Below are 20,039 nucleotides of genomic sequence, written 5' to 3' on the forward strand. Positions count from 1 at the left end.
GCCCATGACCACAGATGGCACCCAGCACCTCTCCTGCAAGTAGGACTAATAGGAGGGAGGACTCATGGACACAAACATACCGATTCTGTTGCAAACTCCACCATTCACCCCATTTCCGACCCTGATCAGACCTCAGCAGAAAGCACACCGACTACTCTGATCTATAAACAAATGCTGAATCTACAGCGTGAGTGGCACCCCACAGCAGCCACCAAGCCTGCTGGTGGCATTCCACAGAGCACACACCCATCTGCAGGCTCAGGACGGGACATGAAAACTGGGCTATAACAGCAGGTCGGCCTGATCACACAGATGAAAACAATACGTCACTTCCGAACTATTCACGATCACTCTCACGCATGTAGTGATGTGGCCAGCACAGAAATGTCTAGCCAACACCGGCTTCCAGTGAACCAAACATTGTTGGGGGTGGAAATATTTATAGATCCACGTGAAAGGTCTCAGTGTGGCTCATGAGCAAGAGAAATGGAACGTGAGGCTCCATGGGGAGCTTGGGTGGAGAAACGTGAGCCGAGCAAATAGAATATCACACCACAGGGCGACACAGTCATGACACAGCATGGACACCACTGAAAAGAGACGCTTTCCCATGGTGAAGACCCCACGCGACCCTCTCCCAGGAATCCCAGTGGCACACGGGAGAAGAAGAGAGAGAGAACTCTTACTGGAGCCCACGGGAGTGGCTGAGATCTTTCATATCCGCGTCCTCATAATGCGGAGTGATCATGCCCACGCCACTATCACTCAGCATGCGTTTCCGTAGCGCAGGGTTCCACCAGTCTGACATTCTGGGAGAGAGAAGGACACCACACTTGTAAGCAAAGTCAGCCACGGGACCCCCTCTGTGCTTTCTCAACATGACTCTTGTCTCTGAATGTGAGGAGGGAGATTCCTCTTCAGTGGGCGTTTACTGGGTACTTCGCACTTATTACTTCATTTAATTTTCTCAACCATCAGGAACTATTTGTATGGTTCTGCCCTCTTCACAGATGAGAAAACTGATTTCAAGACAAAGTCATGACAATGTTACCATAAAAGAAGTAACGGAGCCTGACACAGAGATGCGGAGTAGAAAATAACAAAGCCCACCCTCTCTCTCTGTGCCGCTGTCCCCAGTTTATGTCCAGTGTGAGCCACTGAGGAGAAACAAGGAAGGGACTGACTCAAGGGCTTGTAGAGTCTCAGGCTACTTTATTTTTGGAGCAAGTTAATAGAGGTCTAACCCAGGACAAAGCCATTTCTTTTGGCCATGATTTGACCAAGGTGAGCTTGGGTTCACTCTTATCAGATCAAGGATAGGTCAGATCAGATGGATGTGAGCGGTCCCTTAGCCCAGATCAGGTGAGGTGGGAGGCCACCCAGACTCTAGTGCCTGCTGTTTCTGCCATAGGACTCAGCATCTCACTTGTTTTCCCCACAACTAACAGGATTGATTTATGGTACGCGGACCGTGAAGTTAGCCTTCTCTATTGTCTTCTGGAACTTCCAGGGTTGCATTAGACCACCCTTTGAACCTGTGGCTTTCCCTTCATGCCAAAGCAGCTCTGATATGGCTAGCTCTGGCTTCTAAACGCAGCTATACATCTGTTCCACCCTACAACTCCTGTCTTCTCTTGATGCCGCACACACTCAGTTTATACCACAGACATCAGCTGGCCCTGGTAGAGTGGGCACTCTCTCACATAACAGCAAGGGTCAGATAGACTAGAGAAGAAGCACAAGGGTTACTCCAGTGAGTAGCTTTATTTATACCTTACAGATATGTGCACACACTTCGCATGTGCTATTTGAGTGCATGTGTGTGCTCTCCAAGAAAGTCCTTATTTGAACTATTTAGCCTCCCTCTACCAGTCCACAGCTGAAGTTCATTAGACTTCACAGAGGGCAGAGATTTTTGTCTCTTCTGATTCTTGGTACTTTTGTTCCCCAAGAGCTTATACTAGTACCTGGCACATAAAAAGCTCTAAGTAAATATTTTTTAATTGTTGAAATAACCTAGAAATATCAATAACATTTCAGACATTCAATGTAATGGTTACATTCATGGGCGTTGACATCAGAAGCCCTGGAAGTACCTCTCAGTTTTTCCATTTATTTTCTGTGCAACACTGGAAGGTTACAAAACCCTCTAGATGTCAATTTTCTTATCTGTGCATTTAGGACAATAATAGTAGCGAATTAGCAGGGTCATTATGAAATAATGCTAAAGATTTTAATAACATAATACTTAATGAGTATCTATTAAGTGCCAGGAACTATTCTAAATGCTTCACATGAATCAATTCATTTAGTCTTCAAACAGGTCTATAAGTAGGTATTATTATTCCCATTTTACAGATGAGGACACAAGCACAGATAACTTAGGATGATTAAGTCACTATGGAGCGGTGGTAGGGAGATAAGAAAGGCATTCAGCACAGCATGTGGCTCATAAGTGCCTGGCATGTGACAGTTATTATTATACAATGTATATGTTTCAGGCTGCTTGGATATAGCAAAAACGGAGGAGGAGGAGGAGGAGGAAGAGGAGAAAAATAATTGTCAAATCACCTGTGTCAATTTTTATTTGGCTAATACAGACATTGAAGATATATATGCACAAATGCAAATCCTAGCGCTTTCTGGTTGATAGAAAGAGTAGGCATGGTGGGCAAAGCAGGCTCGGACACGGTACCAACCTGGGCGGGAAAGAGTTTCTATGCAACCATTCGTAAGACAGACTTACAATGAAAACAGCTCTACAGCTCTCTGATGAAACACGACCAGAACACCTGCACAGTAGCCCCAACTTGTCCACGGTTTTACTTTTTGCTTTCAATTACCTGTGGTCAACTTTTGTTTGAAAATATTAAATGGCAATTCCCAGAAATAAACAACTCATAAGTTTGAAATTTCCTGCCATTCTGAGTAGCCTGATGAAACCTTATGCCGTCCCCCTCTGTCCACCCGGGCGTGAGTCATCCCTCTGTCCAGGGTCTCCACACTGTGTACACTACCACCCATTGTCACTTAGTGGCTGCCCATCTCAGTCATAAGATTGGTTATCACAGAGGGAGGGAGGGAGGGAGGGAGGGAGGGAGGGAGAACATTCACATAACTCTTATAATAGTATATTGTTGTAATTGTTCTAGTTTATTATTAGGTGTTGTTTTTAATCTTTTATTGTGCCTAATTGATAAATTAAACTTTATAATACGTATATATGTAAAGAAAAAACATAGCATGTAGGGTCTGATACCATCCACAGTTTCAGGAAGCTACGTAGTGGGGAGCGGGGAGAGTTGAATCATATGTCCCGTGGATAAGGAGGGCACTACTGTACTTTAAACTAGTCTGATGGCATTGGAAAGGTCAGTTCCGAAGCTGAATAAGACAGCGATGGCCAGTCTCGCCGCACTCACCCTGAGGCTTGCTCCACCACCAGGTCGGGCATTCCTGGAGGTGTCCCCGCCTGCTGTGACAACACCATATCTGGGTCCAGGATAAAAACCTCATCTTGGGAAATCTCCATCACAAAGTGCAAATGTTCCTAAGGGAGAAAAAGAAGTCAGATGATTGACAGGACACTGACATCCATCATCTGAGACCCAACACCACAAAGCATCTTGGTCTGGAGGAATAATGAAACTGTGTGATGTACCAAATGACCACAGTGACTTTTCAGAGGCCTGGCCAGTGGACGTCCCCGCTCCGCCACCCCCCACTAAAGCAACATCATAGCAAGAGGCTGGGGAGGGACAGAGGTGAAAACCTCTTGGTTTGGGTTCCTAGTTGAACAGGATCTTGTTAGGTAAAATCAGAGATGGTCTTGGCTCTTCTTCCCCAGAACTATCCAAGAAGTGACACCCCACATGGAACTTGGTCCAACATGAGTGCACAGTCACTTGGATTTCCAGCCCCCAGGATGTGGTCAGGCTAAATGGCATAGTCAACAACTGGTTTTACCACCATATTCCACGCTGTACTTTCATTTTGCAGGAGAATTTGGACAGTGAGAACACTTGTTATCATTGGGCATAAGCACTTCATTTTCTTGTTATTGAACTCTGGGAGGTGGTAAGTTGAAACTAAGTAGCCTGGATATATATTTCAGGTCTCAAACTTAAGGTCTCAAACTAAAAGGCATACAATTTGACGAGAAAGTGGTATATATTAGTAGTGTGAATAAAAATTTGAAGCGCAGCCTGGTGATACTATTTACAAGTCTACTTATCTTTTGTACTCACTTAAAAGGTCAAGCCATATTATCTTCAATCCACAAATCATAAAACACAAGAAGACAAATAAAAAGCTCCCAGCTTAGGAGGGATGTAAAATGTAAAATGTAAAAATGTTTCGGTGTTTTAGCTACAAAAATTTGTAAGATTAGCTACAAATAAAGCATAGGTACTAGGGAACTTTTAATTGTCATTGGTAGGCTCAAGAAAACTTACCTGAGATCTGTCTATTCGATAAAAGCGATCAGCAGAAGTTGCTAGGAAAAAAAAGAGAAGTATATGGCATTCAGAGTGTCCTGTGATCAGGCGCTTAATTTCTAACCTCTGTCTTACTAGGTCAATTGGAAACCTTCCACTCCAGGCATGCAGACTGCTGACCAGTCCCTAAATCTACTAAGAAAAACCCAAAATTTCCACACCTCTGCTGCTACTATCTCCCTGTTGAGGAAGCCCAGCATTCCCCATCACGTCTGCTTGCCTAAAGCTTACTTGTCCTTTGAGGACCAACTGAAAGGTTCCCTCGTCTGTGAGACCTCCCTCAGTCCCACCTCCCCACCCTGTACCCCGGATGGAATGCACTGCTTCTACCTCTACGCTTCTGTTTACGCTGCCTTCACAGATAAGTAACTACATGACTAAGGTATCTGCCTCTTTAAAGGTCTGGGATTCCCTTATTCTTTTATGTCTCCAGACAGTAGGACCTTAAACAGAGCTGGGACTCCATGTGTATTTATTAAATAAATAAAGCTAGGAGAAAACAAAACACAAAACTCTGGGTAGCCAGACTTCCCAAAAAAGTGATTCTTATTTTGGAAAAGATCTTGAAGAGACGGATGAGCCGGGGTCCACATCTGGTATCAAAGGAATCATTTCACCTTCAGGCTGAGTCCCTAAGCTATGGCTGGAGAGAGCCAAAGAGCAATAAATAAATAATAATATACATTACATGTAATATCTGTAATTGGAGCATTTGCAAAAGGGACCGGGCTTTAGCTCTGGCTTGCAGAGAAAGAATCTTACAAACTTGGGTCTTTAGAAATTATTCTTTTTATTCTTAATATTCAAGAAATTATGTTTCTCCTTGCTTATATTTATCTACCAAGAGTCCAAATATCATACATAGATCTTCCACATAGTGCTAGAGGGAAAAACTCAAAATGCAAATAATCATTCAAAAATCCTACACGTTTGATGAGTAGCTTTTCTACAAAGTCAAGGAGCTAAGAAACCACACAGTCAAGGCTCCTGCCCTGTAAAAGCAACGGGGAGAAAGACCTGCCCGAGAAGGCCTTGCTCTCCTCTGTTCTTTTTAACCATGACCACACCACCTTTTAAAGGTTCCTAATAAAACTATTTATAGAGTAAAACTAACATGTGGATTAAGACCATTATCCACATTTGTAATTTGGAACAGATTGTATGTAGTACAATTCATACACATTTTCGTAATTTTCCTAAATATAAGCCATGTGGATACAGGAAAAATGTGATTTTGTTTCTCATCACCAGGGAATAAAAGAGCTGGAGGAAAAGCCACGTGATTTACCTTCAGAGGGAGTTGACAAGCCATTAATGAAAACCTATGTCATGATTTACGCGTGTTAGCTTTCAGATAGGCACACATGCTCATCGTCATGATACTGCTCATACATCACACGTCCTGTCATACTCTTACCCACACTTCTGTCATCTCGGATGCATACACAGATAAACAAAGAGAGGTCTGTGATGAAAACCACGTAGACAAGAGAGCTACTGGGTGGCAGGTACACTTGGGAGCATACAAGCCGGAATGGACCACAATAAAGGTAATTGGATAGAAAAGTAGAATTGAGCAGCATCTAGGGAATGAGAGATGCTGGCAATGAAAAATGGACTCATTAACCAATCAGAAAATAACTGACCTATTACGCATTCAATGTCATGCTCAGCAGGGCACATATGAATGCAACTGAAATTTTCTAGGCTTTGATAAATATGTATCACACTGAAATGATGGTTTAATGAAAATAATATGAAAGTTCTCAAACATGCAAGTAACATACCCATCCCATGGTTATTGAACTATCTACTGGCCTCTCAACATGTTTTAGGAAGCGAGGGGGGAGGGGTGCAGAAGCAATGGAGGGAAACGTCAGCTTAAGCAATCTGACTCTGAGAAGGTCAGCCGGAGGAGCTGACCACTCGCTGTGAGGGAAATGACTTCCGAAAGATGTGCTGCCACATCAGCAAGCCCACGTTGTCGAGATGCAAATGCCAACCCTGTGGAGCCACATGCAGGGTTTCTGAAGAGTCTCTTGGGAAACTGGAGTCCACATCATCAGTGGCTGCTTTGCCCAGCTGCTTCCCGAACCCCCACCCCACGCTGAAATATGAAACACTCACCATCTAGAAAGCACCAGCGTGGGGAGAGCCTCTGAGCGGAGAGGGCCCTGGGGAAGGAGGTTTCTTGGTCCTGGAAAGAGACACACACATCCTGTGGCTCCATTTGAAGAAGGTGAGGGGCTGCCCTCGCTCTACATTCGGCCACATCGCCCATTTCTAAGAGCGAGCATCCTTTCCTAAACAAAGTATTTGTGAGAGACCAAATCATACTTTTTTTTTTACTAGAGACAGAAACAGGGGCTCTGCTTTGAAATGAATCATTTCACATGGAACTTTTTAAAACAACTCCCACATAACATTTCTAGGTTCTCAATGATTCCATTAAGCACTCATAAATGATAAAACGTGGAACATTTACTTCCTTTAAGGAATTTCTCTCTTTCTCTTTGTGATGCTCAAGAATTCGTGGCAGCTGGCTGTCGTTCACATTTGCTTTCTCCACATAGGAATGAAAAGTTCCCCAACTAAAAGAATCTCTGGAGGCAGAAACCTGTGATCTGTTTTCAACAAGGTAAGTCTAATGTATGCTCAAGTTTTAGAATCAGGCACCTTAAGTTACCAGAACAAAAGGGATATATTTTATTATTAAAATGCTGGGGTCTATGGCTTTTTAATATGTGTACCTTCTGTAAATTAAGTAACTGATAGAGGAAATTTGGTCTCTCTGAAGACTGGTACCAAATTTATATTTATAGATGTAGAATTGATATAGCTATGGATACAGAGATATATGTACATTCCTCACTTGGGGGCTAGCTTTGCCATACTACTAGTTAAGCTAAATGAAATTTTAACATGTGCTCAACATTTCATGAGAATTATGTTCAACATTTTGAAAATTATATTTTGACACGTGCTATCTTGTTTTTCAGAAACTTAAGGTTCCCAATGTACTTGTACAAAACATATAAAGCTATCAATATGTCTCAGTTTGGTGAGAAATACAATTACAAATTGAGGAATTTGAAAGGTATTTGAAATATTTAGTGGCAACTATGAAAGCTAATAAATAAACATATTAAATGAACATGGCAGTCTTCTCTAAGAGTAAAAGGATTTAAACACCAAGGATACTTTCTGAATTCTGAGGTCAAATATGCTACAGAGACAACTATGAAAAAAATCCTAATTTTCCTAGGTTAAAATCAACTCTGAAAGAATAAAGAAATACTTGATTTATCATTTATAAAACCTAAACATCAATAATGGTATCGCTAGAATATTCAAATGAGAAAATATTGGATACTATTTAGTATAATTTAATAAAATGCAGGTTGATATATCGCCTCAGCCACATGAATGCTTACCCACAGGCTGCTAAAGTAATACTGATCTGTGTCTGCAGAATTTTATGCATTTGCCTGACTTTTATTTGTTTATTTTGCCTATTTTCTGTTCCATTATTTATTCTCACCTTGATCCGCAAAGCATTTGATATCAATCAACTGCTTCCACAAGATTTTGTTCAAAGAGAACTTTATCAGTTTGCTCTGTGAAAACATATGGTTGCACCGAGCTCTTTAAACCATTTCAAATAGGCTCAAATAGATCCTTAAAACAAGTCCAACAACCCTCGAACTCCCTGATGTTTTATGCTAAATTTGGGGTGTCTACATGTACGTGTGTTTTCCTAGGTAGAGGAACTACTGTTTTCTGTAGATTAACAAAGATTAAGAGCTACTAATTCAAATAATCTAATATTTAGGTCAGAGACAATTCAATAAAAATAAGATTCTAATCAATAAAATGCCTTAACAATATCCAGACACACAAGAACAGCAATTACTATTTCAAAGTTATCGGTGATTATAGTATCAAACAAGAGAAGCTCTCCAAGCTCTGTAGCAACTCTTGGTAGCGGGCTAACTTCGGGCGCACTGCTACACGGAAGGATGCGATGAACTTTTTGCTTATTTTCTATCTAAGGCCCCTCTCAAATGTTTTTCAGCCCTTTAAATAAGGTGCTGTAAGTTTTCCTAATGTTTAAAACAAACAGACAAGAGGAAAACCTACTTATATGGAATACTGGGCTGTCTTAATAATTGAAGTTAAGTAACACTTTATTAATTAAAGACACAGAAATTTCATGAAAAAAACTTTTATTGAAAAATAATTGGACACTTTCCCGGTCACCTGAAGGTTAAACTGCAATCTTAGAAAATGGTTAGAGAAGCCCAGGAGCTGCCCTAACGTCTCCAAACAGGCTTCCCAGAACAGGTCTGTATCCTCTCCCACCTTTTTGGAAGATTTCAACTTTGTTAAAAACAGCAACAAAAACCTCTTAAGGGGACAGTTACTAACATAATGAATGGCTTATGTTAACTAACAAAGTGGCCTATGTTAAAGGCCATTTGAATTCCAAAGGAAAAATGTGCTACCTCCTCAATCTAGTGAATATTTATAATGCAATGCAATTAAATTAGTTATTTATAAAATATTTACATGTTAAAAAGATACACTAAGAGCTGCGAAGCCTGGACAAAATTTTCCCTTGGGTCTAGTGTGGTGCACACATATCTGTGCAGATGGAAGGATCTCGCCTGCATTAGGACCCTGAAGTTGGAGATTTTCCTGAAACTGGTGTTAAAATGATATTTGAATGCAGCAGATTGACAAACTATGGAACATACCCACACAACATCCCAACACACTGTAAGGAACAAAGAAATCTGGCTACTACACATGCCCAGATGCTGGGATGTCATCTACGAGATCGGAGGGAGGAGGGCAGGCCGGACACACGACATCTGGTGGGCACTGAGGTCGTCGTATTTAACCGGAGTTGAAAAACTGAGCAAAAAGTACTTTTAGTAAGAAAGTTCTGCTTTGGAAAACTTAAAATTCTGTAGGATGAGATCAGAAGACTAAGAATTGAGATGACAGAAATGTTCCTGTCCTTGCAGTAGTACTTAAATATCATAGGAAAATAGGTGGATAAATAGGCAGAAAAAACCAATGCAATTGATTGTATATAGATGATCAGCCTCAGGTGACTAGCAAGCCCAGAGACATGGGACTCTGATGACCAAGAGCACCAGCTGTGAGCACCTGACGACCCTGGCTCCATCGCCTACTCACTGTGAGATTTTAGGCACGTGTCTCACCTCTTCTGTGCCTTGGATGCCTCCTTTGGAAAATGGCAACCATAGTATCTATTGCACAGGGGTTTGGGATGAATAAATGAAATGACATGGAAAATGCTCAACCCATTGGCTAGGACATGTCGATATGCAGATACAATCATGCTAGACAAGTGATACTGGGGCAGCCGGGACAACATCATTTTACCTGAAATAATTCTGACCTTTAACCACTTGAGGAACTTACAGGACATCAGCCACATTTCAGACCTGATCATTCAGATGGTACTATACCAGCACAACACTGTTTTATCCATAAATGCATTTGTTATCAGACTCTGAGGTTCAAAGGAAAGAAATGGGACAGATTCATGTAAGTGGACACAGAAAAGAATGACATCAAACAGAGGCTGAGATCGCAGCGCTGTTGGTTTGGTGTTTGTAGGGTTTGTCTTAATCAAAAATTTGATGCCTCTTTTCACAGTATTAGAAGCTACATAATTGTCTTAAATATAGGGTATTGTCTTAAAGGCTGAACATCTTCTATCACCAACAACATTTTTGAGAACTGTTTATCTTACTGACCTCTCCTCATTTCAGTAATATTCCCCATTCAAAGGTAACCATGCTTACTAGATATTGGCTTAGTTCCACCAAGATTGTTATCTTTTTATTTGCTGATTTGGGTTGTCAGTTGCCACATAACTATCCATTTTTATTCCTGTGACACAATTAGGAGCAATCTCTTTGGTTTGTATTTATGAAAGCTAATGAAGTACAAGGCATGTGGTCTGTAAGGTCAAGAACAAAAAGCATCAGCCATGTCTTCCAAGGTGTCTAAGGCGCTGTAAGCCATCTGGGTGCTCCCAAGTTCCTTTCTTGCTACAATTTCTGGAGTTGCTCTGTGTCTGATTTATCAGATTTCTACTTCTTTTCCCAAGGGATGGCTATTGTGATTTTAATTTATTGCCTGCCTGTTGTTCAAAGTCACCGATTTCAAGGGAAGGATTTTGAGCCAGCTGCCCAGAGAACTGGAGTCTGATCAGGGAAAGATCAGAAGACACTAATGGCTGGGAAAGCGAGTGGAAGGCTCAACCCATGTTTAAGAAATCCTTTTCCTTCCAAGTCTAAAGTTTGGGGCCAACAACCTTGGGAGGGGGCAGAAGTTTTCAAATAGTCCTGATGTATAGCTAAGATGAGCCAAGTGGTACAATCCTAAATCATACAGTCCACTTACACAGAGGCCAGTTGTCATGACGTCAAGCAGCGCAGAAGACTGCTGGTTCTTGCTTCTCCTTTAAGGCCTCCGCCTCCAGCTTCTGCCCTGACTCATTTCCATTGTCTGGCATTAAAGGACAATCTCACCAAGCTGTCAGCTATTCGGTGAATAACATTTTGGGGACTGGTAATCATTCTTTCCTTTTCCTGCACTTAGAGTATGCTCTCCCTTTTTTTTTTTTTTTTTTAACTTCTGGGAATTTTCCATAAACATTGCTCTTTTGAATTCCTTGATGGTTCCATATGAAATAAAATTTAGACTTATCAGCCTTTTTCTGTTATTCCATCTACTGAATACGCTCATATTTGGGAAATGTCCCCCAGCAGAATATGTGTACGAGAAATTTTTATTATTTACTTGGTTTTCAGGCTACCTGGCCACTGCCAGAGCTCATTTAGAAACATGAGGCTGTGGTCTTGTTTAGTAGCTTGATTTTAATCCATATTCTTATGCTATTTTTAAGCCATATTCATTCTGTCATTAAGAAAAGGTATAATCTAGGCCCTGTACAGTATCTATCCTACCACCCATCCCAATATCCCTCCTGAACCTCTTTTCCAGCACCTAAAAGCAAGCTGCGGATGAAGAACTGCAGCGAGTAGACTCTCGGCAGTATCCATGTGTTAGGTGGTGGAGGTGAAGTTCAAGTGCAGCCCTCTTTTACTAGGCAGCACATGATCTTACACACCAAGTTTTATGCCTTCTAGGGAACTTAGAATTATTTGCAGTCTTGAAGAATGCGGGGGGGGGGGGATTTATATGAGTTTAAGAAAAGTTTTTTGACTCAGCTCAAGCAAAAAACAAAGAAAACAAAAGCCAGGATACATGTAATGCCTATGAAGATCTGTTGACTCCGGTTCAAGTATTTTTCCACAGTCTCGGCTTTTGTGAACTGTAAAACTAACCTTCCACATTCCTCATCAGCCAGCTCACTGCCTAGAACTCAGAAGTGTTCCTCCCTCAAATCCTCCAGGCATGGTGCCTACGTGCTTTCCACTTCTCTGTAACTGTCCGCTGAAAAATCTCATAGAAATGCGATAATTGATGAGAACAACAATGAGCCACAATCCAGAGGCAAGGAGCTGACAATCACGTAAAGAAAATCCTGATTACAGAGTTCAGGTAGCTTTGCTGTACGTGTTATGCGACTACAGTTCTAAAATTCATACCAGTATGGCCAATATTAGTGAGTCGTTTGGTGTGTGATGTGGTTAGCATTTCTGTTACAACTTTATTTTCAAATCTGCACAGCGATGCTTATTGCATTACTGCTTACAAAAGCAACGTGTGGCAGCAAAAACTGCATATAACCCAAAATTTCTGCCCACAGATATAAGGATAAATATATACCATGGAATAGAGCAGCAATTTTTAAAAATTGGGTTAGAGCTTCATTTATCAGCAAGACATAATGTCCATATTATATTATTGTTGAAAATAAATTGTGGTACAATGTGTAGAGCTATGCACAAAGAATATAATACATTTTTATTTTTTAAAAAGAGAATATAACATGTTCCCATATATGTCCACGTGTGTGGGCACAGATGTGGGAAAAGGTAGAACAGGATGCGCAGGAGGGAGGTGCTATACCCATGCCTACTTTGGGTGAGGGGTTACAGACCACGCAGAAGTCTAGAATTGCATACGATCAGAAAACTAAGATAATCCAAGATTATAAAACCTGGCAGACTCCATGACATAAGTACTTAATTAAAGTCAAGGACAAGTGCCTTAAGGAGCTTCATATCAAAGACAAATGCATATTTGGATGGATTAACAATGGAGCCGTAACTAAGTTCGCAGTAACTTAAAGCCATGCCCATGAACTGCTTTCTGACATTCTTAACTCACAATGATTACATAGGGGACTAGGGTCTTATATACTCAAGATACATGTGACTCCTATGTCTTGTCTGTCTATACCCCTTTGTCTCCTACTCAGAAAAGAGGATTGGAATATGGGTGAGCAAGAGTGATGTTTGTACAGAGGTAACACTGAGTTTGCGGTGACTTTGTGGGTGATACACCGCCTGTCAGGTGAGCAGCTCGTTGTGTCCGCACAGAGGACCTAACACAGTGCTAGAGTGGGTGGCCCTAGGATGCAGAAGCCCTGGATTCAGGGACAGCAGAAGGTGACCAGCGGCAGAGCAGGGCCATGAATCAGCCTTGAGCAGGAAAGGGGAAGTGAGAAAAAAACAAAACCCCTCCCAAGAAAGCACATTTTGGCCCCAGGGGCCAACCTTAGCTTCATAAGACAGACATGGCAGAATCTATGTTGCTGAATAAGGATGGCCGGAAGTGTGTTTGCTTTGTGAATGCTAAACACTAAAATAAATGTCCAGGCCTAATTTCTGAGAAAGCCATAGAAAAAAAAAAAGCTTAGAAAGAGGCACCTTTTACAAGCATCTGACTGTAGATACTTAAGAAATGTGATTGTGTGAACGTCGCCGCACTTCAGGAGGTATTCAAGCAATTACCTGAGCTGTGCCCCTATCACATCAATGTGTTTTGGTGCTAATTTAGGGCTTCCGGTCTCCTCAGTCCTCCCACATTACATAATCAAATCAACGATTCATCAGAGAGGTAAGGTACTTGACTTGTTCATTTTCTGATTTGTTATTTTTCTTTGCATAAATGGTGTGATTTAGATTAATGCAACTGTCATTGCTCTATAATGTAGGCAAATGATATAACCTTGGATACACCACGCTCCTTTCTATTGTAAATGTATCAGTCTTCTAAAATGCATGCTTGTAAAATGAGTAATATTAAGAAATACTGCTTGTTTCAAAAATCCCCGATATATGAATTTTCTCTTCTGAAATAGCCTAATAGAAAATCCATTTCTCATGCTAAAAATATACCCATATGCACAAAAGCAAACCTATTTCATATGTATATATATTTATATATATAACTGGCATGAATTATATGTAATTGATAAGGAAATTATCTGAACCACTATTTGGCATGCGTAGGCCAAACTTGCCCTTAATTTAGATTCAATTACTCATAGCAGATGCCCACATAATATAATGAAGGCACAGCAGCCCCATTACACACTCTAGTGGATTACCCAATTAAGCAATATTCACCTAGCATTTAGCTATACCTTCACTTTGAATGAAACATTCATTTTCTTTCATAAAATGCAGGGAGAACGTAAGCAAAGACAGAAAAGAAGTCCCTTTGGGTTGGGAATCCCCGCTTTGTTTAATGATGTCCAGCCAACAATTACTTTACCCTCAAATTTCTCTCTCGTTTACTTATCCAAATTTTTCTTCTGCCTTGACCTCTCCCATGCCCAATCCAACTCCTCATTCAAGTTTTCCCCAGTTTTGTCACCAAGTTGTATATCCATGTCCCTTCATCATTGGTGAGTGGATCCATCAGGGATGATGAACGATACATGTGCATGTAACTGTAACCCTCATTAATAGATTTGCTGTCACTATGGTCTTTCAAAGCTTTTTACCACCCACAACTCCAGCGGCAGGATACAGAAATGGGACCCATTTCCAGAGCCAGTTTTGAAAGGGGAATAGTTATAGTGTGATAGGAGATGGAAATGAGAGAGATGCCAACGTTTTCGAGAGCCCTTCTGGTGTATCTGAGACAGTCCTCCATTAATGACAACAACTGTGTGTATGTGTGAGTGTGCGTGTTGGCAGAAGTACCGCCTTCACTAGCAAACAGACATGGCCCAGGCAAGACTTATTTTAATGCCCTCTTCAATCCATTTCCAAAAGCTTTGATCTAGCCCAAAGGAACGTTCTACACAATTCCTAGCTAACTCCTGTCCTTCCTTAAGACAAAATAAATTAATTCCCCAAAGGACCTCCTTAACCTGTTTCAACCCATCCATTGCAAGACTCTTCTAAAATCCAGAAACAAATTAAGGAGCAACAGATTTCAAAGAACAGAGAGAGAGATGAGTAAGGACTGCCAGTGCAAAAGAGAAGGTTATAAATAGTCAAGTATTTGTGGACAAATACTGTTTGCCTAGGACTAGACAAAGCTCTGGTGCAATACAAGCTCAGGTAGGCATGTAGAAAATAATAAATAAATAACAAGGAGCTCACAGGGCGGGCAAGTGGATGTGGACTCAAATCTGACCAAGAGTTTTTCTTAAGAAGAAAAAAGACATCTCTAAAGGATTAAAGTTCTTTTCAAAAATGGTATATTTACTGTGAAACATTCCAAAACTTCTAGTGTTAGTTTTAAGTAAATTAATTCTTTAAAAAAATCACTGGATGGATCCCTTTTTGAACCTACTATGAAACCCTACCATAGTCATTGAAATCTCAAATTATTAGCTTGTAATATTCTGGGAAGCACACTTCTGTGTGCCAGCGACACCAGTTCCTTGTGGAGCCTTATGCTGATAACTGAGTGTCTATGAAACACCCTATGTGTGGCTGGTTCCACTGCTCCTGGATCTCTGCTTATTCTGCCTTACCATGTCTTCAGATGCCTCTCTGCCCTTCATTACTTTTTCTCTATCTGCTCCCCTCTCTTTCCTTTACCTTTCCTCATCTTGGGCCTATATCCACCTGTGGTCCTCTGTCCTGTCCTGCACGCCATCAGAATGACTCAGCATTTCTTAAGTGCCCCGCTATTGACATCTGGGGCTGCATAATCCTTTGCTGTAGGGGACCGTCCTTTACATGGTAAGATGTTTAGCAGCATCCCTGGCCTCTACTCAACAGATTTCAGTAGCACCTCCTCCCCTGAGGGTGACACACAAAAATGTCCAAATTGCTGAATTCCCCATGTGAGGGGCAAGATCTCCCCCAGCTGAAAATTACTAGAATGGTTGAACCTCCTTCACTCTGTAGTCACTTATGGCTTGGTAATTACAAGAAATATAATGAAGTCCAAGGAGGGAGCGGAGAAATTATCTCCAAAAGCATCTTCGCTGAATAGGTAGGCAAAGTCCAATTTCTTTGTAAATACTAGTTTGCCCGCCAAGCTCAAGAACATCCTGATTCTGTAAGCACGGCGCATTTTGCTTGTCTAAATTATTGGTTACAGGTTACGTGAGATGCCATTAGGGTGGAAGGGTTTTTGGATTTTGACCTCAGAGATGGTGCAGGCAGGAATTTTCAGCAGGCTATAAATATCCAGCACACTCTTGTGTGACCCGTTATGCCTTGTTAGGTTAAGACAAGGTGTCATGTTTGAGTCTTAGTGCTTTGTTGGCAATTCACTATGAATTTGGGAAAGGAGGAAACCACAGCAACAGAGTGCTCAGGTGGCTAGGAACTGCCATATGGCTCACTAATAAGGTGCCACGGGCCCTTATTCGCCTTACTGAATGCTGGTTCTCTCTTCAATTCCCTCCAGCCGGAGAAAACAGTCAGCTGAATTCCCAACTGCAAGTTAGTGAGATGACGGGAATTTCTCAAGTTTTTAAACTTACCAGCATTTATTCATTCCCTCACTGTTAGTTCTCCAAGCATGTTCAGTGCCACCTCATATACAAGAAAGTTCACTGAAAAGCATGTAAGGCATTTTGTGCTTCATGTTTCCGACAGGTTTCTCCTACAGCCCCCCTAACTCCCACTGAGAGAGAGAGACTAGAGAGTCTGTTGTTACGGGTCTCTGTGTTAGGAAACAAAAGACTGAGTATTACATTTCCTGCCAGTCGGTTTTGTCACTTTCTACATAAAATGAATAGCACCTCTATCCCATGTATTTTATATGCATCCTCAGAAAAATAGAGAAATCAATCTGCGTCAGCTCTACCTCTCAACAGCATTTGACACATTTCATTACTTCTCCCTTCTCTGAAATACAGTCTGCCTCTTGCCTTTCATGATGCCGCCTTCTCCTTGATTTGCAGCTTTCCTGCTGCTCGTCAGTTGCCATGCCTCTTCTTGACTGATTGTTCTCTTAGACTTGAGCTCTTCTTCATCGAAACTCTCCCTGGGTGATCTCCCCTAGCCTCGGAGTTTTGAGGACCATCCGGCTGCTAATAACTCTCAAATGTCTATCTCTGGTCCTGAGTGTATCAACGAGCTTTAACATTTCATACATCCAGCTTTCCACTCGCGGACCTAACAGGCCTATGAAATGAGTGTAGCTAAAACAGAGGTCTGCTCACTGTCCCTCCAACTCTGTCCCCTGCCTGTCTCCCTGGGACCCCAGACAGATGTTCATGGGTCTATCCCTCCAACTCTTTGCTTCACTCAGCTCTCCTTTGCTCTGCTCAGGACATTTTCTCATTGCTCTCCTTTTCCTCTGGCCACGTTAATTCAAACACAGGCCTCCTCAGTCAAGCTTCCTACGTAATGGGCAGATCCTGGGCTTCCCGAGATCTCTTTTACTCCAGCCTTCCCCTAATACCCAAGGACAGTGCTTTCTGTAATTCTGCAAGGAGGGAGTGAGGCGAGGCCTGGCGCTCGTCGTGGAGCACTGCGTTGGCAATGCTACGCGGTCAGCGCACAGAGCCTTCACTGGCAGCAGTTTTGACACTAGGATTTGGCCTGACTGCAAGTAAACAAAACACTGCAAAATTTTACACAGTCAGACAAATACCATGAATCCTTCTGCATATTTTTATTGTCAAATGATAATAAATAGACATCCTCATCACATCCTCTGATCTCTGTGGGTATGTACAAACACGCCATGAAGAAAACATGGTACAAAATAGCCACGTACCCAAGATCTTACACCAAAATGACATCAAATAAGCCAGGATAATAAATAAATGTGTTAGTTTCATAAAACGAGTTAGGATAAATGTCTGAAATATGTACACCGATAAAACTGCAAAGGTTCAAATCATTCATGAGTAAAAAATGCAAAGTCTTTAAAGAAAACACCAGACTTCAAATCTCAGAGCTACCACAGTGCCAATTTTATCAAAGTGGGGATCAGCTCCAGCCTTTAAAAGCACTGGTTTTAAAAATAAAATTACACCCAAATAGTGACTCTAGGTAAATAGGCAAGTAAAGGCTGTCAGGAGTCTTATTTTCTATCTAAAAAAAAAAAAGTGGAAATTTGCCTTTTAATGGCTGGGAAAAAAGAAACAAAACCCCAGTCTCAGAGATAGAGTTTATTTTCCCAATAAAAATACACCCTGAGTGAATCCTCCTTCTTTCTATTGCTGCCAGATGGAAGTGAGGACTCTGGAAGAGTGTTGTGCTTTAAGAAATAAACATGCAAACAAATAAGAATGCCACGGCCATCCTGCCATTCGGCCTCAGGATAATCAGGCTGCTGGAGCTGAGGAGACAGTATCTATTTTCAAGGGAAGAAGGCTTCCTAGAGGCTGCAGGTATAGGGTTATAAAAATGGTTGTTCTTGTTGTTTCTGCAAAAGGATGCTAAACTGAATGTTTCAGGAAATAGCAAAAGAGACATCAAAACCTTAAGGGAGGTGTTAATCCAGGGTTTACAAATTTCCAAACGTAGACATCCTTGCACCCCTCATCCCGTGGAGGCTGGAAAGGCTCTAGGAGAAGATTTGTTGGAGGGAGTCACTGGCTCTGCGCGTGCCTCGCAGCGGGCGAGGGGACTGGGCTGCACATGTGCCCCAGCAGGTGGGGCTACACGTGCACTGGTATCTGGACCGTGCCTGAGGACTCTAATGGAGGGGAAGATGGCAGGACAGGCCTGCACAGCACAGCAGAGGTGCGAAAGCGGGGAGGACCCTGCACCCCCAAAGACTACTGGAACAGAGGGTATCTGAGCGTTCCACTGTGGGCTGGACGTGGGTCATTACAGAGAGGCAGCTGGGTTGATTGAGTGCCGCCCAAAAGACCAGAACGGGCTAATTGGGTTCCACTTTAGAATGTTGTGTGACGGCTGTAGGAAGCAGAGAATTCACTTTCCTGGAGGTGGAGGAGAAACATACAGCCCTGATTGCTAATGGCAGTCACCCTGGATCAGGGAAACATCTAGTCCAGGGTTGAAATTGACCAAAAAGGATAACAGAGCAAAAAGACCAGCAGAAAAACAGAGCAGGAAGCACGGCCACATGGTAAGCAGAATCCACCCGTGGTCTGAACTTTTGGCTGATGTGAACCAGTAGCCTTGCCCTGTCAAGTTAGTTTGAGTTGAGTTTTCTAGCATTTGGCACTAAAGCCATTTCATTATCACTTTTCTAAATAATCTGGGAGAAAAATCCACAGTCAAAATCTGTGCTAAGCGAGGGCTGTCCAAAACCAAAAAATTGCAAAAGAATCAAAATGCTAATTTCACTAGGTTCTTGGAGTAAACTCTGTCTCTCTAGGGAAAATGTGGACTCTAATCCAAATGAGACATTCATTGAAAGGTGATTTTTTTTTGGCCGGAAGATAAGAAAGACGGGAGTCAAATATGCATTACCTGGTAATGAACTCTGTGGAAGCCAGAAGAAACTGACTGCAGGTCCTAATGAGAAAATGGAAAAAAAAAATTACATGTATATTGATATATCCATACCTTAAGATTTGTTTAAACAAACTCTATCCCCTGAACTCTCAATTTAACATTATTGAAGTCATCTGGAAAGTATCTAACTCACCCATATTCATCAAGGTTAAACAAAGAAGATAATGCCAAAAATAATAAGAGCACATCAACCTGAACTGAAGGAAGAAAGGCCATTTAGCTATTGAAACTTACAAATTTTAACAGTGTTTACAGGTGAGTGCTATAATTTCAAGGATAAAGAAGACCAAGAGTAAAAGATGGGCAATTTTGTTCTAATAAATGGGGGTCGTGTTTAATCTGCACCTGATCTTTCGGCTTGTGAGGGGAGCTTCCCAAGTCCCTTTAAGCACTCAGAATGAATTTATTTGCCTTAGACCAAATACACACTGTCTTGGTAATTGTGTTTATACCGAGAGACCGCTCAGCAAACACGGGTTTTCACAGGCCACGAGGAGAAAATCACCGTGCCCCTCAGCGTTATCACGACAGGTAAATTAACAGGGTTGACATTAATGAGGCTTCACTGGCAGATTCCAAGAGCCTGGCCCCCTTTAGACAGTTTGATAACTAAGTGGTCAGCATGGCCATGTCCCGCAGGCCTCCTTGCTAATGAGTGCGGTGCTTCTGTTGA

At 41.8% G+C, this 20,039-nt stretch overlaps 1 protein-coding gene across 1 annotated transcript in view; it reads right to left on the reverse strand.

Annotated features, from left to right (window-relative positions):
• The window catches only part of DGKI (diacylglycerol kinase iota), a 379,645-nt gene that overhangs the window by 58,362 nt on the left and 301,244 nt on the right, over window positions 1–20,039 (reverse strand). The window contains 4 exon segments of the mRNA XM_054564265.1: window positions 3,423–3,550; window positions 4,455–4,495; window positions 6,624–6,693; window positions 19,322–19,366. Of these exon segments, the coding sequence (XP_054420240.1) occupies window positions 3,423–3,550; window positions 4,455–4,495; window positions 6,624–6,693; window positions 19,322–19,366 (284 nt within the window).

The sequence above is a fragment of the Pteronotus mesoamericanus genome, unplaced genomic scaffold (genome assembly GCF_021234165.1).
Source record: "Pteronotus mesoamericanus isolate MK-2021 breed Mesoamerican mustached bat unplaced genomic scaffold, CSHL_Meso_final scaffold_85, whole genome shotgun sequence".
Lineage (NCBI taxonomy): Eukaryota > Metazoa > Chordata > Mammalia > Chiroptera > Mormoopidae > Pteronotus > Pteronotus mesoamericanus.